The sequence below is a fragment of the Purpureocillium lilacinum genome, assembly GCF_023168085.1.
Source record: "Purpureocillium lilacinum CBS 284.36 DNA, scaffold_7, whole genome shotgun sequence".
In the NCBI taxonomy this organism is placed as follows: domain Eukaryota; kingdom Fungi; phylum Ascomycota; class Sordariomycetes; order Hypocreales; family Ophiocordycipitaceae; genus Purpureocillium; species Purpureocillium lilacinum.
This window is the reverse complement of record NW_027072117.1, coordinates 771,508-792,401: the sequence shown is the minus strand read 5'-3', so window position 1 is coordinate 792,401 and position 20,894 is coordinate 771,508. Positions and strand designations below refer to the sequence as shown.

The 20,894-nt window shown below is 59.7% G+C and overlaps 6 protein-coding genes across 6 annotated transcripts; 3 read left to right on the top strand and 3 right to left on the bottom strand.

The window, feature by feature from the left end:
- Nucleotides 1–737: 737 nt before the first annotated feature.
- On the top strand, nucleotides 738–2,490 carry PLICBS_009148 (uncharacterized protein; the record flags this gene model as incomplete). Its single annotated transcript, XM_018323668.1, has 2 exons — nucleotides 738–873; nucleotides 926–2,490. 2 exons carry the CDS (start codon nucleotides 738–740, stop codon nucleotides 2,488–2,490), a joined length of 1,701 nt encoding a protein of 566 aa, XP_018176847.1.
- Nucleotides 2,491–3,668: 1,178 nt separating this feature from the next.
- Nucleotides 3,669–4,936, bottom strand: PLICBS_009147 (uncharacterized protein; the record flags this gene model as incomplete). Its single annotated transcript, XM_018323666.2, has 2 exons — nucleotides 3,669–4,174; nucleotides 4,255–4,936. 2 exons carry the CDS (start codon nucleotides 4,934–4,936, stop codon nucleotides 3,669–3,671), a joined length of 1,188 nt encoding a protein of 395 aa, XP_018176845.2.
- Nucleotides 4,937–5,784: 848 nt separating this feature from the next.
- On the bottom strand, nucleotides 5,785–7,952 carry PLICBS_009146 (uncharacterized protein; the record flags this gene model as incomplete). The annotated part of the gene is made up of 2 exons (XM_065601565.1): nucleotides 5,785–5,815; nucleotides 5,953–7,952. 2 exons carry the CDS (start codon nucleotides 7,950–7,952, stop codon nucleotides 5,785–5,787), a joined length of 2,031 nt encoding a protein of 676 aa, XP_065457637.1.
- Nucleotides 7,953–10,512: 2,560 nt separating this feature from the next.
- On the top strand, nucleotides 10,513–11,047 carry PLICBS_009145 (uncharacterized protein; the record flags this gene model as incomplete). The annotated part of the gene is made up of 4 exons (XM_065601564.1): nucleotides 10,513–10,521; nucleotides 10,580–10,593; nucleotides 10,643–10,668; nucleotides 10,731–11,047. 4 exons carry the CDS (start codon nucleotides 10,513–10,515, stop codon nucleotides 11,045–11,047), a joined length of 366 nt encoding a protein of 121 aa, XP_065457636.1.
- A 668-nt stretch (nucleotides 11,048–11,715) lies between these two features.
- PLICBS_009144 (uncharacterized protein) lies at nucleotides 11,716–13,099 on the top strand (the record flags this gene model as incomplete). Its single annotated transcript, XM_065601563.1, has 3 exons — nucleotides 11,716–11,871; nucleotides 11,952–12,621; nucleotides 12,837–13,099. 3 exons carry the CDS (start codon nucleotides 11,716–11,718, stop codon nucleotides 13,097–13,099), a joined length of 1,089 nt encoding a protein of 362 aa, XP_065457635.1.
- Nucleotides 13,100–15,176: 2,077 nt separating this feature from the next.
- PLICBS_009143 (serine/threonine-protein phosphatase 2A 56 kDa regulatory subunit delta isoform) lies at nucleotides 15,177–17,488 on the bottom strand (the record flags this gene model as incomplete). Its single annotated transcript, XM_018323664.2, has 5 exons — nucleotides 15,177–15,540; nucleotides 15,596–15,894; nucleotides 15,954–16,910; nucleotides 16,995–17,363; nucleotides 17,465–17,488. 5 exons carry the CDS (start codon nucleotides 17,486–17,488, stop codon nucleotides 15,177–15,179), a joined length of 2,013 nt encoding a protein of 670 aa, XP_018176843.1.
- Between the last annotated feature and the right edge of the window lie 3,406 nt (nucleotides 17,489–20,894).

The window sequence follows — 20,894 nt, the reverse complement described above, 5'->3', positions numbered from 1 at the left end:
CATAAACGAATATCGGAACCCCGGTGTTCGTTCGTGCAAGCACGTCTCCCCGATTCAACTCAACCCCATCCATGCCAGATTATTACTCCACAATCCGCACATTCACCGTGCCCCTCCCCATCCCTGCTTTCGCACGCAGGCGAGAGCGCAGAGGAACGGATATCGGAACCCCGTTGTTCGTCGCGCATGCAGGTCTCCCCGATTCCACTCAACCCATCCATGCCAGGTTCCTCCACCATCCACACAATCACCACCGTGCGCCTCCCCATCCCTGCCTTCGCACGCATGCGAGAGCGCGCGCAACTGCTGAGCACGGGTCCAGAAGCCCGTTACACACCGGGTTTTCGTTTGTCTCCCCCCCCGCTTTTGCCTTTCCAGGTAGCAAACTCGGGGCCGGTTTGCAAGGCGAAACTTCTCGCTCGTCGTGAACGCGGAGGAGATGGGTGGTGGATGTTTGCACGGGCGGCTACATGGCGGCGGCTACATAACTGTGCGCCTCCTTCTCAACACATCGGACTGCTCAAACTTCCTCTTCAATCCTTCGTCAACTGCTCGCTCACAAGTAAACCGTGCCGACGCTGCTGATTCGTTGCCCTGTTGCCTTTCTCTCTTCTCGGAGTAGCCATCAACGCTAGTCTCCACAAACGATCGTAACTGCGTCGTTCTTGAGGTCCTCTACCACCAACGTTTTCCCATCCCTTGACGATAGGGTACGGGATATTGCATCTGTGCCCGCCATGGGAACAGGGGGTCTCGAGGTTGTCCGTTTCCGCAAGCGATACTACATTCGCTATCATCAGTATGACTCTTACTTTGAGGGCCTCGGCGCCAAAATCGTCGCAAGCATCCCTGCCGATCCTGCTGAATACCAGAGTATGTTGTGTGCCTTTCCGTGTAATTGAAGCGGACCGCTAACACCGTCCAGAATGGCTCGAGTCAATGCGAAGCCGTCATGCAGCGATAGAGCACGAGCTCGAAGAGAAAGTCTTCGAAATCGGTAGCGGCCCCCAGCCCGAGGACATGGAGGAGTACCATGGGTTCGTGGAGCTCCCGTCTGAGCTTCCAAGGCAAATGAACGACTGGTGCATTGAGTATTTCTACATCATCAACCTCGACAGCGAAGTTCTCACAATGAACTTCAGCATACACTGGAAGCTGGACAATATCCCTCGCGAGGGCGACCTATGGATGGAGGCCATCTCCGAAAGCATCTACCCGGGCAAGCCTACCATCTCCCTGGATATATGCTCGGAGGAGCACATGGCTTCGCCGGCCTTGGAGCTTCCCGAGCCAGATCCGGTTATACCATTCGATTCCTGCCTTGTCTCCCCAAATACGACTCTCAATGAAGCGTGGAGCGCGTTCCTCACACTTTCTCTGGCCAAAATATTCAAGGCGTATACCCACGAGATCATGCACTTCGGGAGGGAGTGGACCGCTGATTCGTTCCCTTTCCGCGAGTTGATGTTCGCCCTTGTGTCTGTTGCTGCTAATCAGGCACGATTCTATGATCCTCGTGGACAGCGGCGTCAGCCAGAATCCTACAGTGCATCTCGGCCTTCGATACCATATGTCGAGGATGAGTGCATGTGGGTTGGCGACAGCGCCCCTCTACCTTTTGGTTCAATGTCCCATCGGCCGGGCAAACCCCCAGGGGCGTCACCCACGGAGACCATATACTGGGTGGAGGGTGTGGTGGTCAGCCTAGATATTCTGCTCGATGGCAAGGCGGTGACCAAGGCGGTCGATTGGGCCATCCAGCAGGGACGTGTCAACTTCCAGGTCGTCATCTTGTCAGTCTTTAAGGTGGTCTTTGCGGAGGTTTCACTTGGCGATGGCAACAAGCCTTTCGTTAAAGTCAGCGACACACTTGATCTCTCGCCTCTGCGTGTAGAGTACTGTGTGAGTACGCACCCACGAGAGCGCCCCGAGCTCAAGGACGGAATGCAATCCCAGTCCCACCACGGAGAACAGATGCTTATCCATGACTCCGACTGCATGGTGACTGCACCGAACCTCGAAGCACATTTCCCGGTCCTTGCCGCCCTCGTGAATTTCTTCGATGTCGCCGCTACTCGCCGCGCCGCAACTAGTTCACGAGGGAATCTTCCATCAGAGATATACGCAAGGATCCTGGACTTCGTCGATTACCATACCTGGAAGGCCTGTCTCACGGTCTCGACGGAGTTCCGTTTCTACTGCCTCCACAAGTACAGGTTAGACCCTGGACTTGGGCTTGTGGCAGGGCCGTTTGTGAGATCGACGGGACGGACGGGGCGTTTGGCATTCGACGTTGAGCTTCTGCATACGGGAAAAGTCGTTCCGATCATGCTGGAGTTTCCAGCCTGGTCGTATAACGAGAACGAAAAATGGGATTGGAATCCGATCATCGGCGACGAACGAAAGGTGATCATGAAGAATGTTAGTATCGGATTTGGGCTGGCGGGGGATGCTCAACTGCTCGACAGCGGCGATGAAGCAGCAACATGACGCTGCCTTCAACGGGTAGCAGAAGTGCGAGCCGACGTCAGCTCGATAAGTGAGTCGTGTTTTCCTATCGTCAATAGTACATAATACAGTACTACTGTACAGAGACAGCGCGGATTAGGGTCCTTGGTTGTGTATGCCACCCGTAGAAGCTAGCTGTCGCGGATCGCCCCGATGGGTTCCCGGCAGAGATGGGTGTCCTTCACTTATTGTCGTTACTGTACGGATAGCAGATGGTCGGGTCCCCACGTTCGTGGGCGGAACCCCTGTTACGTGGATTCTTTGGCGGAAGAAAACGTACATACCCACTCACACTCACTCACTCACTCGTCCGAGTTCCACCTCGTTGTCGAACGTCGTGCTCACTGCTCACTCTGCTCCGCTCACCGGGTGCCCGGGACACCAATACACACACACAAACACACACACACACACACACACACACATATGCGCCGCCCGACCGCTACCAAGCTAAGTGCCAGGCAGCAGGGCAGCACACGTCAGACTGCCATGGCAAGACAGAAAAGGAGTCACAGGGACGGAAGCCTAGCTCCGCCAATTGACAATGTGTGGCGAAAAGGCTGACGACCCGCCCAAGTTACGCCAGCTGTGGCCGTGTAAGTCATACGCCTACATACATGCATCGTCATCTTCGTGAACCGAGCTCAGCGCCGAGCCGCACAACCACAACGACCGCAACCACCAACCATCATCATTGCCATTCTCCGTGCTCCAACTGGCTAGCTTTCCACCGGGCGTTTTTAACCTATGAGCCATGATTCACGACCTCCGTGGCGCGTGCAACCCACACCCACCGCTCCCGGTCCACGTCCTTTGTCCTTGCGCAAAGGGGACACGAAAGACGTCAGCCGACAGGAGCCGGTGTCGGGCGACTCGCGCCGGGCGAGTTCAGCTGGTGCGCGCCCCGGCTCCGGGGCATCTCTTACCGACTAGACAATGCCTCGGTGCTTCGCTTAATGTATGTGTATTCTACTCTACCCTGCCAAGCATGCTCGCTTTGATGTGTATTCTACCCTATCCTCCGGAGTTTATAGGTCTGCGTTGTGTAGTGTCTGTGTAATGGTATCTGATGTGGCCAAGGAGAAACCGTCTCCGTCATCTGTGTATCCCACCTTGTAGTCTTCACGCGTGTGCTGCGGGCTGCGTTGTATACGGCGCACTCACGCTGCGCTGGCCGTCACCTCGTGCTCCGTGGCCGCGTTGTCGCCGCTCAGCGTCGCCGCCTCCATCTTCTCCCGCACGACGTCCACCCCATTCCCACTGCCGTTCGCGTCCGCGCGCCCATTGCTCTCGCTCTTGCCATTCCCATTCGCCTTCTCAGCCTCAGCACCAGCGGCCGGCACCACCGCCTCTCCCTCGTACCGCAACCCCGAGACGCTCACGTCGGTGCCCCCCGCGAGGTAGTCCTCCGACTCGCCCACGACGCCGCCCGCGGCCCGCCACCGCGCCATCTTGGCCTCGCGGCGCGCGCGGCACATGTCGTTGAGCGCCGGCCAGTACGCCTCGTGGTCGTACTCAAAGTCCATGTCGCCGTTCCAGTCGGTGCTCCACAGCTGCTCGGGCGGCACGTACTGGCGCATGTCCTCGTTGAACTTGAGCTTGCCGCGCGTGACGGGGTCGATGAAGGGGGTGATGATTTTGAAGAAGCCCTGGACGATCCACGGAACTAATGTCACAGACCACTGTTAGCAACGGTAAAAGACAGGCAAGAAGCCGAGCTTAAGAGGCAGAGTGTCATGTGCTTACCGTTGATGATGAGGGCCTTGCCCAGCCGCTCCGGGTAGTGGTTCTGCAGGATGTGCAGCACCTCCCTCGCCGTGGAGATGGGCACGCTCGTGTTCTGCCTCTGCTTGCTGGGCTTAAAGTTGATGAGCAGGCTCAGCGACTCGACGCCCGGGGGCATCACGTCGACGACGCGCTCCACCATGTAGAAGAGGTGGTGGATCTGGCGGGGGCTCGCGTCCGTGTTCTGTCGCCCCGGGTTGAGGTACTGGCACGGCCGGCCCTCGCGGTCGAAGCCCACCACGATCTGCTTGCCCGTCTCCTGCTCCGGCGAGATGTACTCGGCCGTCAGCGCCTCGAGCCCGTACTCGCGGCGCCACGCCAGCGTCGCCAGCAGCCGCCGCGACGCGTCCTCGGCGCTGCTCCATTTGGTCGCCCGCAGGTACCGCAGCAGGCACTCGCGCGTGAGCCACGCCCGCTCCGACTCCGTCACGGGGCCCGACTTGCCCGCGGCCTTTTTCTCGTCGCACTTGATGTCCGTGTAGTTGCGGGCCTTGTCCAGCAGCGCCTCGTACTTGGCCGTCTGCTCCGCCGTCAGCTCCGGCCGGGGCGCCGGCTTGCTGTCGGCCGTCGGGTGCTCGAGCGGCGTCTTTCTCGGCGGCGGCGCCACGGCGTCCGGCGTTGCTGTGCCGGTGGTGGCGGCCATCGTTTCGGCGATGCGGTATAGCGTTTTTGGTGGAGGATGTGGTCGGGCCGACCTAACGGGCCGGGGTTTCGCGTGCGGAGGAGACGAGGAATCGAGGGTATGCGGACGTGTGAGGAGGGGGTGCTTCGTTTGCCGAAACGCTCGCTCAATTGAGCAATTGGCCTTGCGATGAATGTCGAAGGACCTGCCTGTACTGCATCCCTGACAGACGACGGAAAGAGCGGGAGTCGGGTGCACGCACGGGGGAAAAAGAAAGGAGGCGGTTGCACAAAAGCGTGGCGGCTGACGATGGAAATTGTTGAGACCCCGATTCCCGATTGACAGGGAGCCGGCGCGGGCGCTAACGGCGGCCGGATCGCCGCGCATCCGTGTCGGTCGACGGCAGCGCATATGTGCAAGCAGAAGCGCGCCGTTCGGCTGCATCTCCGCACAACCTCGTCCCGTCAATGCCACGCCCGCCACACTATAACGCTGCCTCCCGACGATGCTGGCACCTTGCTGTGCTTTTTATCGGGTCCCGGGCAAACACGAGCAATGCGGAGTATCGGCTTTCGGCCACGTCCCCTGGAGACAGGCTCCACCGCGATGCGCCGCGGCCAACTTTATGCCTTTAATCACGCTTGTTCTAGACGGCCGTCTACGATATGCTGCCCGCTATATCCCTGTGCTTCCGCATCGCCCCTGCGGTCCACCCGCTTGTCTAAGTTTGCTCCGTGTCCATGCTCATTGCCCATACTCCGTGACCGAGCCGACCACGTCCGTGTAGCTTCGTCCCATCGCGACCCGTCGTGGCGAACCGCTGTGCTCTTTCTTGTCATTAACCTCGTATTCAGTGACCACTCGCGTTCCTACTTGGGCTCCGGTGAGCCTTCCTGGCTGCTTTTTCCTTGACGTACTTTCTGCTCGCCGCCTCCTCATATCCGCATGTGTTGACCAAGTAGAGCACCCTGCCACCCTGCGTTAGTTTGTCATGTCCACCTTATCCACCTCGGCGGGGGGGAACTCAATTCGCATACTTCTCGTCGGCCAGTGCCTGCTGCTGCAGGTCCTCGAAGCCCTGCTGGCTCTCCATCCACGCGACAGCTCTGTCTCGCGGATTGACCTTCTTGACCCACAGCCGAAAGCTGCCCGTTACCGGCCGATGGTCGCTCACACGCACCTCATGCCTCCTGTAATCCTGCTGTTGGATTCTGCCCCGGCCCCTGTACAGCAATCGGTCGCACCACGCCGGGCTCCTCTTCTTCTCGCTGGTGTCGTAATTGTCCGTGCCGACATCGTACTTGTATGTTGGCGCAAACGTTATGGGTAGCTCGTCAAAGGCCCGCAGGCGGAATGCTGGGTTGCGTCGGCGCGCGACCAGAAGCTGATCGCGCTCGAGGAGCTTGCTCAGGTTCTGCTGCTTGACCGCCTTGACCACCGTGTCGCGCGACATGGTGTCGATCCGATAGTTGAGATCTCCGTTCAGGATGCACAGCTCGTGGTCCAGGATCATGCTGCCATCCCCACCACACGTGAAGCTGTCGATGCACGCCGCCGAATCTCGCTCCTCGGGGAACATGACCGTGTCCAGAATCGCCGCCACATCGGTGTGGCGAGAGTTCGACTGCGTTTGCCCGGCTGCCAGATGGCAGTTGACGAAGCAGAGCGAGCTATCGTCGACCTGAAACCGGATGCACACAGCCCCCTTGTTCCCGTGGAGGCCGCCCATGCCGCGCTTCACCTCTGAGGCGCTGAGGTTGCGTATCCTCTCTCGAAGCGACGACTTGACGAACACGCAAGTAAACAGTCCCACCATGGGTGCCGTCTGCAGCAAGTGATATAAATCATCGGCCGGCATGTAGTCGTCGAGCGTCTTCATCAGAAAATCACGCCAATCGCGGTACTGGTGGCTCATCCGCTCCTGATCGGTCCCCTCCTTCTTCTTGGAAGACTTGAGGAAGCGCTTGGCAGTAGCAGTCTTGTCCTCTAGGTCGACAAGTTCCTGAAAGCCAAAGACGAAAATGTCCGGAGAGCCGCTCGACTGAACCAGCTCCTGAAAGAAGCCGGCATCGCCGTCCGAATACCGGAGACTGTGGGGTGTCGAAGCCCCGGCGTTCCAGGTCATGATGTGGGCGTGGATCTCATCGAAATCGCAGTACTTTGTGTCTTTCGACTTCATGTCTTCCTCCAGCCAGTCGTCTTGCAGGAGCCCGTCCCACACCCGAACCTTGTTGTCCGCCCCGAGTGATATGACCTGCAGCCGGTCCAATCGATAGGAGCTCGCTGGATCCGCCTTCATCTTGACGATGGGCTGGTCGTGTGCTTGCCACTCCTTTCTGACCACCCACGGCTGCTGGCCCATGTCGTATACGCACATCTTGCCTGTGTTGTACGCCGCCCACATGTACTCGCCCACACCGGCGAGCGCGTTGATCTTCCACGAGCTGACGCTGAGAACAGACAGACACGAATAGTCCTTGGTCGAGAAAATACTGACTTTGCCGTCGACGTGACCGAAAAATACTTGGTCTGGGTGCGTCTTCACCTGCGTGCCTGCGCTTATGTCGCCCGCACCGTCGGCAGTCAGTGGCCGCACCAGAACCTGGAACGGCTTGCTCCCGTCCAACGAGGGAGAGAAGACCCGCACGGCCTTCCCAGTAGCGTGCCACAATTCGTCGCCAACCACCATGGAGAAGGTATGTCCTCTCGGCAGTTTGTTGCTTTGATGAGGGTGGCCGCTCAAATTCGGTGTCCCATCGATATCAGGGCCCCAAATGTGTATGGTACCGCTCTCATCCACGGTCCACAGCTCATTGAGGTGCCGATATATGTGAGTGACATCGCATCGTGCGTGGACGCCTCCTTTGCTTTGCAGAATGCGCTGAGTTGCGACTTCAACCTCCATGATTTCACCCAAGCTGGTTCCAACCCACAGCAGTGTGCCTTCCGTGTTGGCATCCGTACCAGGCTTGAATGCCACAGCGGTAGCCCTGACGCCCTCTGTGTGAGCAAGGCTCATAAGTTGCTCGCCGTCCATGAGGCTCCAGACTCGCGTCAAATGGCCGCTGGTGCAAACTAGCTCTCCGCAAGCGTCGAATATCCTTGGATCGTATTTCGTCTGTAATTCTGAGCAGCCCTTTTTTACGAATGGAGGCCGTCGATTGGCTCTCGACCCGTCTGGATATGCTGTTACTTGACTCGCCGGCTCCGGCTTTAAAGGCACTGACCCAGGAACCGAGGACGTCAGGGACACCTTGGCCGGTGCGACGGCTGGTAGGGGCTTTGTTTCTCGTTCGGCTGGCCCTCTTTCCGGCGTCCTGTCTCTAGTCTTCGCGATGACGAGTTGCTGCGTCGGCGGCGCTGGAAACTGGCGGACGGAGATTTGGGAGGCGGGGCGGCTTGTCGGCGCTGAGGCGGAGATGGGCACGGCCTTGGGCGTGCTGCTCTGCGGGACGGGTCGCGGAGGTCGCGGCGGCGGCATCGCAAGGCTACCGGTAGGTATTCGCTGCGGAGGGCCCATGGGTGCCGGCTTTGGCGGTTGAGATATTCGGCCTTCTCCCGTCTGCTGCGGCGTGAGCTGGCCTTTACCGGAGCCGTTAACGCTCGGCTCACGACCCACCCGCTTCCCGGCGATCGAATGGTGAAGCGGGGGTGGTTCAAAGCCCCCAAGATCCAGTTTAGGCTTACTAGAAGCATCTTTCTGGACTTGCGGCCTTGGTCGGGTAGGCAGTTCTGGTGGCGTCCCGTCTGACTCTTCCCCAGGGCTCCCCGGTGGGCTGTTAAACGGCGACGTTTCCTTAGACAAGTCCGGCTTCCTGATCAATTGACCGCCAACAGACTGCGGCAAGCTCGCCGCCATGGGACGAGTGCTCGCAGGCCTGTCCAAGCGTGGCGCTGGTGGGGGCGGCGCGTGTTTCCCCTCCTTGTCCCTGCGGACTTCCCCAGAGCGGCGCGGTGGAGGCGGCGAGGGGGGTTGCGATGAGGAGAGCCGCGGGGATTTGGGAGCCACAGGCGGTTGGAGAGGGGTGAGGGGCCGGCTCGGGATCTTGATCGGCTTCGGGAGTCCCCCCGGCATGTCAGGGGCTGCCGCCGAATGGGGATCGAGAAAGGGCGAGTGCTCGCCGGACGTCAAGGCAGACACCCGCCCCTTGGGTGGTGATTGAGGAGGCTGCACCATCAACGCCGGCGGCTGGGCGCTGAGACCGCGCGGTTTTGCTGTGGGTGCGGGCCTGGTCGAGGGAATCGGAGGACCCTCATGCTCAGACGGCGCCCCTGGTCTCTCGGCCACTTGCAGGTCTGCGGGCTTCGGGACTGCTTTGATGGGAGTCTTTGGAGGCACAGGAGCACCTTCGTGCAGAGGCTTGAAGCTTCGTAACCGATCCGGCTTCGGAGCCGGCGATATCGATCGTGACGGGGCGGTTGACGGGGCGGATGGCTGCGAGGGGGGTTGTTGTCCGGCCGTTGACTGGTTCATGTTCTCGAACCGGGCGAGAAGGGAGGACACGGGCTTCTGCAGGGCGTTAGAGGATCCATATAAGCGGGATGTCAGGAGCGGGACTCACGATGGAGGAGCCATCGGGCCCGTCGTCCGTCGAGGGATTCATCTTCGGCGAACGACGCGTGTCGATGGCGGGGTTCCGGGGTCACAGGCGCCCCTTATACCCATTCGTCAATGCACTCGTCCCTCATAAGAATAGCCCAGGCATTCGATGATGCTGCTGACGACCTGCGTCCTAGAGCGCCAGCCAGGGGAAGGCGTGCCGCGGTCGTTGGGGCGAGGCTGCGACTGCGAAGATGGAGGGATGGCGAGGGGTGGACGACGACGTCGGCAGTTGCTGGTGGTGGATGCGCTCGAAAAGAGGGTCGCCAGCTCGGGGCGCAGGGGGCATCGCGATCCTCCCAGGGCTTGTGAAGCTGCAGCAGCACACGCGGCAAGGTCAGATGTCGCGTGCGACGGAGAGGCGCTTCGTGGGCGTGCTTGCTTTTGGCTGACGATGGTCGTTGAGAGTGGCTTGCGTGTCTTCGACGGGCTGCGTCGGCGCGATTGGGGCGCGGTCGCAGCAGGGCCGGCTCTCTGTGATGGATGTCATACATGACAGGGCCCCATTTTACGACAGCCAACGCACTGTGCGTGGCTGCGATACGTTGCCGCGAAACACAGTGTGGCGGCTGAAACTCAGGCGGCCGGGTCCCACCAGCTGTGCCACAAGCCGCTGAACACTGGACCGAGCACCGCCTGCGCCCTGCAGCGGCCAGAGCTCCAACGCGGGCCTCACGAGTCACCGCAGCAGCCCGCCATGTGGGCCGGGGCTGGGGCCGGCCTGGGAGCCGTTGCCTGCCCCGCTGGCAGCACCTCCGAGTTCTTCCCGGCACTTCGGCGCACTGTCCTCTAGCACCACACTTGGACTTTGTGCGCTAGCTTGCAGCCATCGCTTAAGCTTCGACGTCAGAGGTGCTCCGACCCGGAAACTCTTCCTGTAGCTGCCTCGTTGCACGCCGCATCGCACACGACAACCTCGTTATTGTGGCCAACAGCACCAGAAGGAACAGCAACGACCACCCTCGGAGCGCGCAGTTTCTTCCACCAGGCAGTCAAGATGAACACTGTAAGTGAGCCCGCGATGATGACCAACTGCGGTGGCGCGAGATGCTAATTCACCACAGGTCAAGTCCTTTTGGTTCGTCACCCGCTCGGCACGGACGGAATATGGGAGCTGACAAGAACAGGCTCGGCTGGGGCTCTTTGTGCGTCGGTAAGTGTGCCTGGCAATGCTCAATCGACGTCGTCGCTTGCTGACCGTTCCGTTCGCTGCAGCCGGCGCCGGCGCCTACTACTTTGCCAAGAAGGAGATCAACGCAGACCGCAAGGCGAAACTCGAGGAGGCCCGCCGGAAGAAGTATGATATAAGATCGTTGGAGTACTCTGGCGGCCAGACCTCGACTGCGACGGCCGCGACGGCCAACGGCACACCCGCGAGGACCGACAGCGCCGGCTCGCCGAGCCAGGAAGCCAGCAACGATCCCGCGCCAACGAGACACGCGCCGGCCACCGAGTCGGAACGCGTCGCGGAGAAGAGCAAATACGAGAGCGACACGCCATACCGCAGTCGAAAGGGTGACCGCTTCTCGTGAAAAATTGGCTGTCGCGCAGCAAGTTCGGAAAGAACCGGGCCTGTATATTTTGTACCCGGCGTTTGGGAACTTGGAATGTATCGTGGTATCTGTTGCACACAGTGGACGGTTTCCTTCTGCGACTTGGTTTTCATGCAGACAAATTATTTCAAACTCAAGGCATGGCTTCATGCTCGCATCCGGAGGTAGCTTTCGCATGGTCGCCTGGCGATGCAGTGATTTTTCACGTTTCGGTTTCTGAATCCTTCCTGACGTGACGGGTGCGCGCACATGGACTACACCGCGGACAATGTATCAATCGGCCACGTCCGCTGCAAAACGGCACCCAAAGTGAACAGAAAGTACACTGCAAACGGAGAACCTAGAGAGCTCGACGGCTTCCATCGATAGGGCCTCGCCGATCTTCAGCAGCATATGACGGGCAGCTGGCAGCCCGAAGCTTTGCCGCCCCACCAGACCGGGCACCACGAAGCTCCCCTCGCCCCACCCCTGCCAACAGCTGTCAGGACCTGCGCTGCGCGGCAGTGACTTTGTGCCTGGCAGCTGTTCAAGCACCTCGCCCACCCACCTTTCCCACCTGCTCTTTCCCTTCACCTCAGCACCTCGCCCGACCCCGGATCACCCACCACGCGAAACGCAGCCTTGGGAGCGCGCCTTCCGCCGCGACGATGATCGTGTCGACTCCGGATCTCGCCGTGGCTAAGGCCGCGCTCACGGCCGCGCTACTTCGCGACGACCCCACGCCTGTGCCTCGCGGCGCCATCGAGGATGGAATCGACCTCATCGACCGCACCCTCGACAAGTGCTCGCACGAAAACGTTCAGGTTTGCTACTACGCTCGAGAGCTGCCGTCTCTCCCGTACCTGAACACTCTCCTGGAGACCTGCTAAACTTCTTGTTCCAGGAATGCAAGAACTGGATTGCCGCCAACATCGTCCACTCGCATGGCCGCACGACCACCTTTGGAAAGTTCATGGTCGCCCTCTCCGAGAGCATGGAAGACGACTTCGACCGACCCAGCGTGAGGAGACGAAGACTCCACGTGCTGTACATCATCAGCGACGTGTTGCACCACGTTGTCGTCCGCCTGGGCAACGCAGGGTTCGGCGCCCTTTGGGGAGCCCAGCTACCCGATATGGTCATGGCCGCCTCTTTCTTCGACAAGAGCCCGAAGCACATTGCAAAGGTACGGGACCTTCTTGACATCTGGGAGGAGAAGCACTATATCCCTACGGCTCTGCTCGAACGCCTCAGAGAGACTGTCAGCCTCGCCTCCGACAAGCACTCTGGCTATCCCATCTTCCCCAAGGACGAAGAAACTGCGCACACCAAGTCCGCGCCCCGCAAAGAGCCTTATATCCACGGCGACCCGTCGCTTCCCTGGCACGAACAACCCGCCGGGTGCTGGCTTCCGCACCTGAAACGCGGATCTGCCACCCCCATTCGCCCCGACCAAATCCGCCCTCTCACCATCTACCCTGGGCCCAATGATGAAGAGCTCGACAGGTTGGTGGATGAGACCATTCGCGAGGTCGAGGATATATACAGACCGAAGCCTTTGGCTGAGATTGCCGGTTGCGACATCAACGCCCTGGGACAGATCATCAAACCTGACCGCCCCGCCGAAAAACAAACCAACTACTATGGCTGGAGCGCAGAGTTTTGTGCATGGATGAAGGAGAGATTTGAACCTCGCAAGGGCTCGCCCGGCGCCCGAGCGTCCCGATCTCGGTCCAGAGACGCGTATTCTAGCAGCCCAAGAAGCATATCGCCATCGCGTTCTCGTAAGAGACGTCGCGTCTCGTCCGCTTCCAGAAGCCGCAGCAGGAGCCGCAGCAGAAGCCGCAACAGAAGCTCGCACCAGCACCGCTCGGGTCGATCCCGTCAGCGACGCAGCTCGTACAGTCGCAGTCGGAGCCGCAGCTACAGCCGCAGCCCCAGTCCGCGACGAAGCCGATCTCACAGACGTCGCTCGTACAGTCGATCTCGTTCGCGGTCCCGCTCGGCGCAGCCAGCGCCTCGACGTCCGTCTCCCCGCTCACACTCTCATAGGAACGATCGCGGCCCCGCTCAGCCACCCAACGCTGCAGCAGCATCGCAGGCTTTCTACCAGATGCCTCCTCAAGGCCCCGCAAGCCAGCACGTCGCACCACCACCACCACTAGGACCCCCCGTGCCGCCACCTCCCCCGATGGGATATCAGGGGACCTGGCCGCCGCAGCCTCCCCCCGGCTGGAACCCCAATCAGCCTGGAATGCAGCCTTTCCCGCCAGCAGGCGGGCCTTGGGGCCCGGGTGCCCATCCACCTCATGGCCCTGCGCCGCCTCAGTTCAACGGATACCAGCAGAACAACTGGGGTCGAGGAGGCGGCCGAGGTGGCGGTAGTGGTGGTCGCGGATTTCGCGGTCGTGGCAGAGGCGGCTACAATAAGTACAGACCCAGATATCGCCGCTGATGCGGTCTATTCGATGGACACTGACATTGAGAAGCTGATACGATGACGCTGGCGAACTGCCGGCGCTGCGATGGCTGTTCTATGCAACAAAGTCCTTTGGCAACGACTGGCCAAGCGCCATGGAAGCCTGTGCGAACGAGACAGGCAAAGCACGATGTTGTGCCATTTCTTTTCCCCGTTTTTGACATTTGCCAGAGCGTCACGCTTCGGCAAGTAATCACGGATTGTGTTTCCTGTATGCCTAAGAGATGATAAGCGCCACGGCGTTTGACGGCGACATTTGGCGACACGTTCGAGCCGCGGAGCGACAGCACCTCCCCCGATACGCTCGCACAGTTCGCCAGTGGTTTTCTCTCTTTCCCTTTCTTTCTTGTTCTTTCGAATGTTGTTAGGGGGCCACGGTCCTCTTTACGCACGCGCCAGCTGCGAGTGGGCGCACGTTGCGCCTGCGAGGCGCTCGGCGCTTCTGTTCGCAACAACGGCTGTGGATTGTACGATGACCGGGAAACGGGGCTGGTTTGGGAGGGAACGCGGACACGGCCTGACGAGAAACGGACTGGGATAGGGAGAGGTCCCAGGGAGTTGGGAGACGTTTTGAGAGCTGTTGGAACTATATACCCTGTACAAATGCCAAATGATTCGACATTACTTCTTCCATCGGCCTTGTTCGCATCGTTCGCGTCGTTCGCATCGCTCATCACCTCGCCTGCCTTGGAGAGTTGACCGTTGTCCAGACACGCGCGTCGGCACACATCACAAGGCACCAAGTCCCATCAAAGCGCGTCATGACGCCGCAGCACCACATTGACAAAGAAACTAGAAAAGTCTATCGGATTCAACGTTCGTCCTGCTGCCCTTCTTCGCCGTCTACCAGCCTCCGGCGACTCCCCTTCCCGCCGCGAGCGCCACAAAGCACGGTATTCGGTCACGCGCCGAGGCCGCCGAGGCTGCGAAACACCCAGCCTCGCCGACTTTTCTGCCCCCTCCCTGATCAACCGCGTTTACAACGCCCTCCATCGATCGATTGCCCGTCGGCCGCCGCCTTGCGCCATGTGTTTCCCTGCATCCTATACTTTTCCGCCGCACCCTCCCCAAACGAAACGGGGGACCCCAAAGTGTCTGAGGCGGGGCGAAGGTGGCAACACCAAAGAAAACGCACATGAACTGCCAAACACTGTAAGCCAGTGCCGCCCGTCACGCCTTTCCTCCTTCGTATTCAAGGTGCAAGTGCGGCTGTCTCCGTGTGTTCACGGATCCTTGATGGTAAAGCACCAGAATAAAAGTCGACCTGATCATCAAGCTGTCACACGGACTGATGCTCGCTGTTCGACAAAGCCTCGCAATAAGACAAGACATGTGCGACAAGCACCGCATCGCAGACAAGACGACTTTCTGCATGCACCCCACACGTTTGCTCAGTCACTCGTCGTCTTGTTGAATGGCGGTTGCGGCCCGCGAAAAAGCCGTGTCGCGCCAAGCCAGAGAAATACGCAGAAAATTTATGAATGTTTGCTCTCCAGACTCCAATGTGCTCCTATAAGGCGCATAGAAGCTGGTCGTGATTTCGGATCGTGCAGGCCCTGTGCAGACCAGAGAAGACATGACCTGGCTGCTGAACCAAGGGCTGCGAAGCCTCGTCTATCGATGCGTACGAGGCAGTTGGCACGGAGCCCGTCATCTGCTTCGGGTAGAGCCGACAGAGCTTTGGCGCTCATGGCCGGCTGGGCGACGGCCAGCATCCTGAAGCTTCAGAGAATCGAGCCTCTTTTGGTTGTCCTCGGTTGCCGGATCGACTTCATCAACGCGCGGCAAAGAGCTCCCCTGGGCACGGGGTGGTACCTCGCCGACGCTGTTGCCCAGCGACGCCCGTCGCTGATCGGCCTTTTCGCTGAGTGCTGCCCATTTGCGCTCTCGCAACGCCTCCCGTTCAGCCGCACTGTTCTGCTGCTCCGTGTAGTCGTGCGAACAGTCGTCGAAAAGCTGTGGGTTGATTTCCATGAAGAGCTTCATGGCATTGTACACCATGCCGTGAATGGTTCTACTCGCGTGGTCAGTAATGTGTGCCACAGACAGTTCCGGGGAAGGTAACGCACCTGTTCCAATGTCCTTTAGAATTCTCGTAAAGTGGAGCAAACATGATGGGCAGGATGATTTCGACGTTGTCGCTCACGAGGTTGCAAAAGTATTCGTTGTTCCAGAAGTACAATGCGCGCTCGGCGACCTGGAAATGCGGGCTAGCAACTGACTTGGCCAGCTGATGGAACAGAGGCTCCTGGACCTTGGCGAATTCGGCGGGATCCATGACCTCAAAAATGTCCTCTACTTCGTTCAGGAACATGACCTCCTTGGTGCTATTGACCTTGGGCCAGTATCGCAGTAGACCAAGGACGACCTAGGGGTGAGTCAGTAGCTGTAGCAGAGGTCCTGGCCAGGAATCAATTGCAAACTCACATCCTCCGTCAGAGATGCGTCCTTTTCCAGGAACTGGACAATGCAGTAGGCCAGCTGAGGGTGATACATGCTCAGGCTCTTTGGCTTATGCAGAGGAAGAAGCACGCGGGTCAGGAAGATCTTGTGCTCTTCCTTCAGCGGCAGGGCAAAGCCGTTGATTATGGACCCGAGAATCTCTAGCAACTCCGCAATGCCGTTGAATCGTTCGGTTTCGTAGGTAAATTGGAAGAAGACGTTGTTGATGGAGCGGCGGATAAAGGATCGGAGGTTAAGAAACTTGCCGTAAATGCGATGGAGGGTCGTCTTCAGGAAGTCTCGCTCTCGTGGATCCTCGGAGTCGAAGAGATCCAGCAGCTGCAGCACGAAGCTGTGATCGATATACGCCTTGGCAATGTTGGTGTTGAAGTCCTGGCTCTCGATAAAGCGCAGGAAGAACTCGTAGACCACTTGAATATGCGGCCAGGCGACCTCGAGAACCGGCTCGTCTTCTTCCGGATCAAATGCCTCTCCTTGGGGATTGACGGGTGGCGGAATCGGTCGGAAGAGGTTCTTGGCGAACATGTCGACGACTCGCGGGTACATGGGCTCCGTGATGACTTGCCTGTTGTTGGCCACGTAGTCGAGAAGCTCATGGAGTGCAAGCCGCTTGATTTCCTTGGCCTTCATATCGCCGCTGGCATCGTTGAAGTCGAAGATGACATTGCACTGGTCGATCTTTTGCATGAACAGTTCCTGCCGCCGGTTGGGAGGCACCTCGTGGAAGCCGGGAAGCTTCTCCAACTCTCTGTGCGCCGAGATGTCAAATCGCGAGGAGTGCTGTCGCTTCGGTGTCCGCAAGCCTTCGGGGATGGCGTCGCGATTATCGATGCCCCGATGGATCAGCAGCGACTTCTGGCCAGCCTTGGGCGGAGCGAGATCGTGGGGCATGGTTTCGGCGGCACCCGGAGGGGGAATATGCTGTGTTGTGTCAGTCACCCAACGTGGATCCGGAGGCGGACGCCAACATGGTTTTGGAGACGCGGGGGGGATCAAACGACGTACGCCAGGAGTTGGACTGATGACCACCGTGGGAGGTAGCCTGGCATTGGCACTGCCGCCGTTGGGGCTCGACGCCCCGCCCATGGAGCCGAAGCGATCGGGGACGCTGCCTTGCTGGGCAACGTTTGACAGGTTGGAAGGTTGGTTGGGAGCTCCGTGGTCTCCTCCGCCGGGAGCGCTATTTGGGGGGAGCGGCTTGTTGCGGATGTCATTGAGCGTCGAGGTGGACGAGGTGGGCGTGAGGACGGGCGACTGGTTGGCAGAGTCTCGGGACGAAGGAGACGACGTCCCGTCCTTGGAATCCTTATTCTTCTTGGAGGACTTGCTGGCGTCCTTGCCTCGCGAGAGCTGCGCCTTGGGGAATGAGCCCCCCTGTTAGCTAATTCCGCGCAACGAGGTGCAGCGCAGCCAGCGGTGTAATGGCGCGGAAGTTTCGATTGGCGAAGGGCAGGGCGAGGCGGGCGTCTACTTACGACTCTTTGGCCGAACCGCTTCATCTTGGCTGACTGTAACATCTATGCGCAGTCGCTCTGTTGTCGGGCCGCGAACGATGCGGATGCAGCGAATGCGGTGGGGTAAGCGGTCCGACGACGTCAAGCGGGAGCCCGAGGCAGGGCAGGGCAGGGCGAGCAGAGGCGGGCGGCGTGGATTGAAGGGAAAACAGCTTGGCCTCGACGGTTACCCCTCGCTGGCTTGGGTGTCGCAGGCGCGTGCTGATGGAAATGGAGCGTTCGAGTCGGGTCGGCCGCGACGCAGCGGCTGTGGGGGAGGGCGGATAGGAGAGACGGCAGGTTATAGGACGGAGCCGTGCCGGGGGGGACGCGAGCTGCAGCAGGGACAGCAGGGGTGGGTTGACAGGCAGTGGCTGCGGCGATCGGGCCTCGACGCTGTGCTGCACTCGACCCTCACGGCCTTGAGGTTTAAGGAGAGACTAGACTGGCAGGGCTCGCGGGCTCAATCGGCTATTCGCAGCACCGGGCAACCAGCGCGTGTGGTTGTGCGGGGAGCTTCGAGGTTGGCGTCGTCTGCCGCAGCGGTGAGCTGGTGACGATGCTGCTATGGTTGTTGTTGTCGTCGCCGAAGTCGTCGTCGTCGTCTTCGTCGCTGGATAGAGAAAGACCTCGCGGCGGACCGTAGGGGATCGATGGACGCGCCGGGTTGATAGCTCGAGGTCGAAATGTTGTCGATGGGAGAGGGGACAATGGAGGCGGAGGCAGGGAGGAGGAAGCCAAAGAGGCGTGGAGGTGGCCCGGTACTGGGACGCCAGAGGTAGCCGGCCGCCTGATGGACAGTAAAGTGGAGGAGGTGTGGTGGAGGGCTGGCGGGCTGGCGGGCTGGCTGGCTGGATGGGAGGTGGATGGCTGGCGGGCAGGTGATGGCGAGGCGGCGGGGGCCAAAGGTCGGGTCCTGCTCGAGTCTGGCGAGGTAGCCCTGAGAGCAGGGCAGGCAGGGCAGGCAGGGCAGGGCAGGGTACTAACAAGCTAACGCGGGCGGCGGGCTGGACGCGGGTGCGAGCCGCCTGTCGGAAAGCTGGAATGTTGAGGAGAGATGAAGGACAGGGCGGCGGGCGGCCAGACCAGGTTAGGTACCTTGGCTGTCGCAGGTAAGGCGCCCGCAGCTGCGGTACCGCGCCGCTGAGGCAGGTACCGTACCGGCGGTGCCTTCTGGGGCCCTTGGCCTTGCGCTGCCCGGCGCGATGAACGGGATCCATCAGGTCGGCTCCAGCGTTGACGCTCCCAGGCCCGCCCTGGCGCTGGACGGGTACCTACACGCCGGCGCTCATTGGAATTGCCCGGGCTGCAGCTCAGGCGCTGTTGACAACTGTCGGGCACCTCAGTGGCAGCTGCAGAGGCTGGGCGCTGCAGAATGACGCTACCACTCGAGTGTGTGGGCCCACACCGGCGGGCGGAGGAGCCCAGGTCACAGGGGCCGCACAGCACAAAGAACGGGCAGCCGCCCGCCACTGCACCCATTGATGAACCCAGAAGTGGCTGACCTGGAGCACCTCAGGTCCTCGGCCAAAGATTGTAGCTGCCCGCCGGCAACTGGCCCCACCTGCGGTACCTGGCAGGTAGGTACTCAGGCACCCAGGAACGGTGAGCGTCTACTGGTGCGTCCCGCCTTGGTTCCGTACCTTTTCTTCAAGTTTGGACCGCGCCTTGGACGTGATCTTGAAACTTGGACGCCAACAACGGCGGCCAAAGGGATGAAGCCCAATAGGCACGGATGCGCCAATTTGCCAAAGGGTCACATTCTCTTTTAATTGCGGCTCATCAAACCGGGGTCATTTCTCTGGCCTCTGGCGCGCGTGCGGCTGCGTCAAGCCTGCTTCCAGCACCAGCCACCAACACCTTCAGGCGCTCGTCTGGGAGCTGCATGTTGTGGCTGCTGGCAGCCCTTCCTATGTACCAGGGACTGGCTCCTAACCTACATCGAGGTCCATCTCGAGGATGCGATACGTTGACCCAAAGTTGTCATTGCGCCTCACTGGCACAAGTCCCTGGGTCCTTCAACCGCCGCCGCTCCTGTGATGCGTTCCACGAGCAGCGTCGCAGCCGTGACAAGTTAGATCGGTATTTACACACCTCCAGCGCGCCACGCACTGGACTTCCACTGTTCACATCGACGTCTCTCTCCGCAACTACAACGCCGGCACGGTAGAAATGTACCCGTGATGGTTCGTCTGCCATGCCCTTCGGTGTTCGAGTTTCATCACCTGAGGCAAACACTTGGTCCTCGTTAAATAGACTGCAGTACGGGTAGATAGTGACCGCCAACTGCATCGTCCAGCAGGTCAAAAGTTGACCCTTCTACCTGCTGCTCGCTCCTTGGCCGTCTCCTCCAGTCCCCTGCTGCATACGTCTCATCCGCCTCCGATTTCGCACATCGCAACGCCAAGCGCATAGTGCCATCCCTACAGCTATACTGACTGAGCCAATAATGATGATGGACAGGATTGAAGGCTCGTGGAGATAGTCCCGTCTATCTGTGCCGTCCTGGTACGGTGCACAAGACGCCCGCGATTTCGGGTCAACCGTCGCGCCGGGAACCCACGTAGGTATTTGAACATTGGTGCAGTCCATGAGACTCGGCGGAGCTGGGCTGAGGGTTGCAGTGTCGGAACCTTCCCACGAGATTCGCCATGCGTAGTGGGCTCGTATGCCGTTGGGAAAGACAGCTCCCGATGTGAGCGTTGACGGCTGCTCATCAGTGGCATGTGACGTCAGGATTTCCTGGAAACAAACACCGCTTTCCTTGCCAATTATGTTCCCGCCAAGAAACTTGGAATAGCTGAAGCCACTGTCTCACGAAGTCAACAACTTGGACCGAGGGGGGAAATGCTGAGACGACCTCGAGGTAGGAAGTATCGAGGCTATTGAGATCACGTACTTGGAGCAGCAACATGCCTGAGACACAACAGTGCTCAAGTATCTCGTGTAGGTTGAATTCAACGTGAAAATTTCTTCTTCCCAAGTCGACGTGTAGACCTTCAACTCATAAGCCGTCCACTCACTGGGGCAAACGGCTGGGCTGAAGACAAAGGGGGTGGAACCCGCGTTCCACCCCCTTGGTTGACATGTTGGATTTTGGCTTGGAATAGAGGCAACAACTCTGAAAATCGCGGGAGAAGCGTTCACACGATGCTGCGTGACAGTATATGTGCTGGAAAAGTGGCCGCCGCAGCCTGGTGGGAACACGAATGGTGTCGTTAGGGGTTGTGCTATGGCCGCCGTCGGCCTTGTAGTGATGGCTAATGCGGAGGTCACGTTCCCGCTCAAGGATGGAGATACTATCGGCGACAATGAGGACATCTCCTTTGCGCTCTGCCAAAGTGCAGCGCGAGGACTGTGTCGTAACCGCGCACTGTGTTGATTGTGAGATGAGCCGGATTCGACCAGAAGG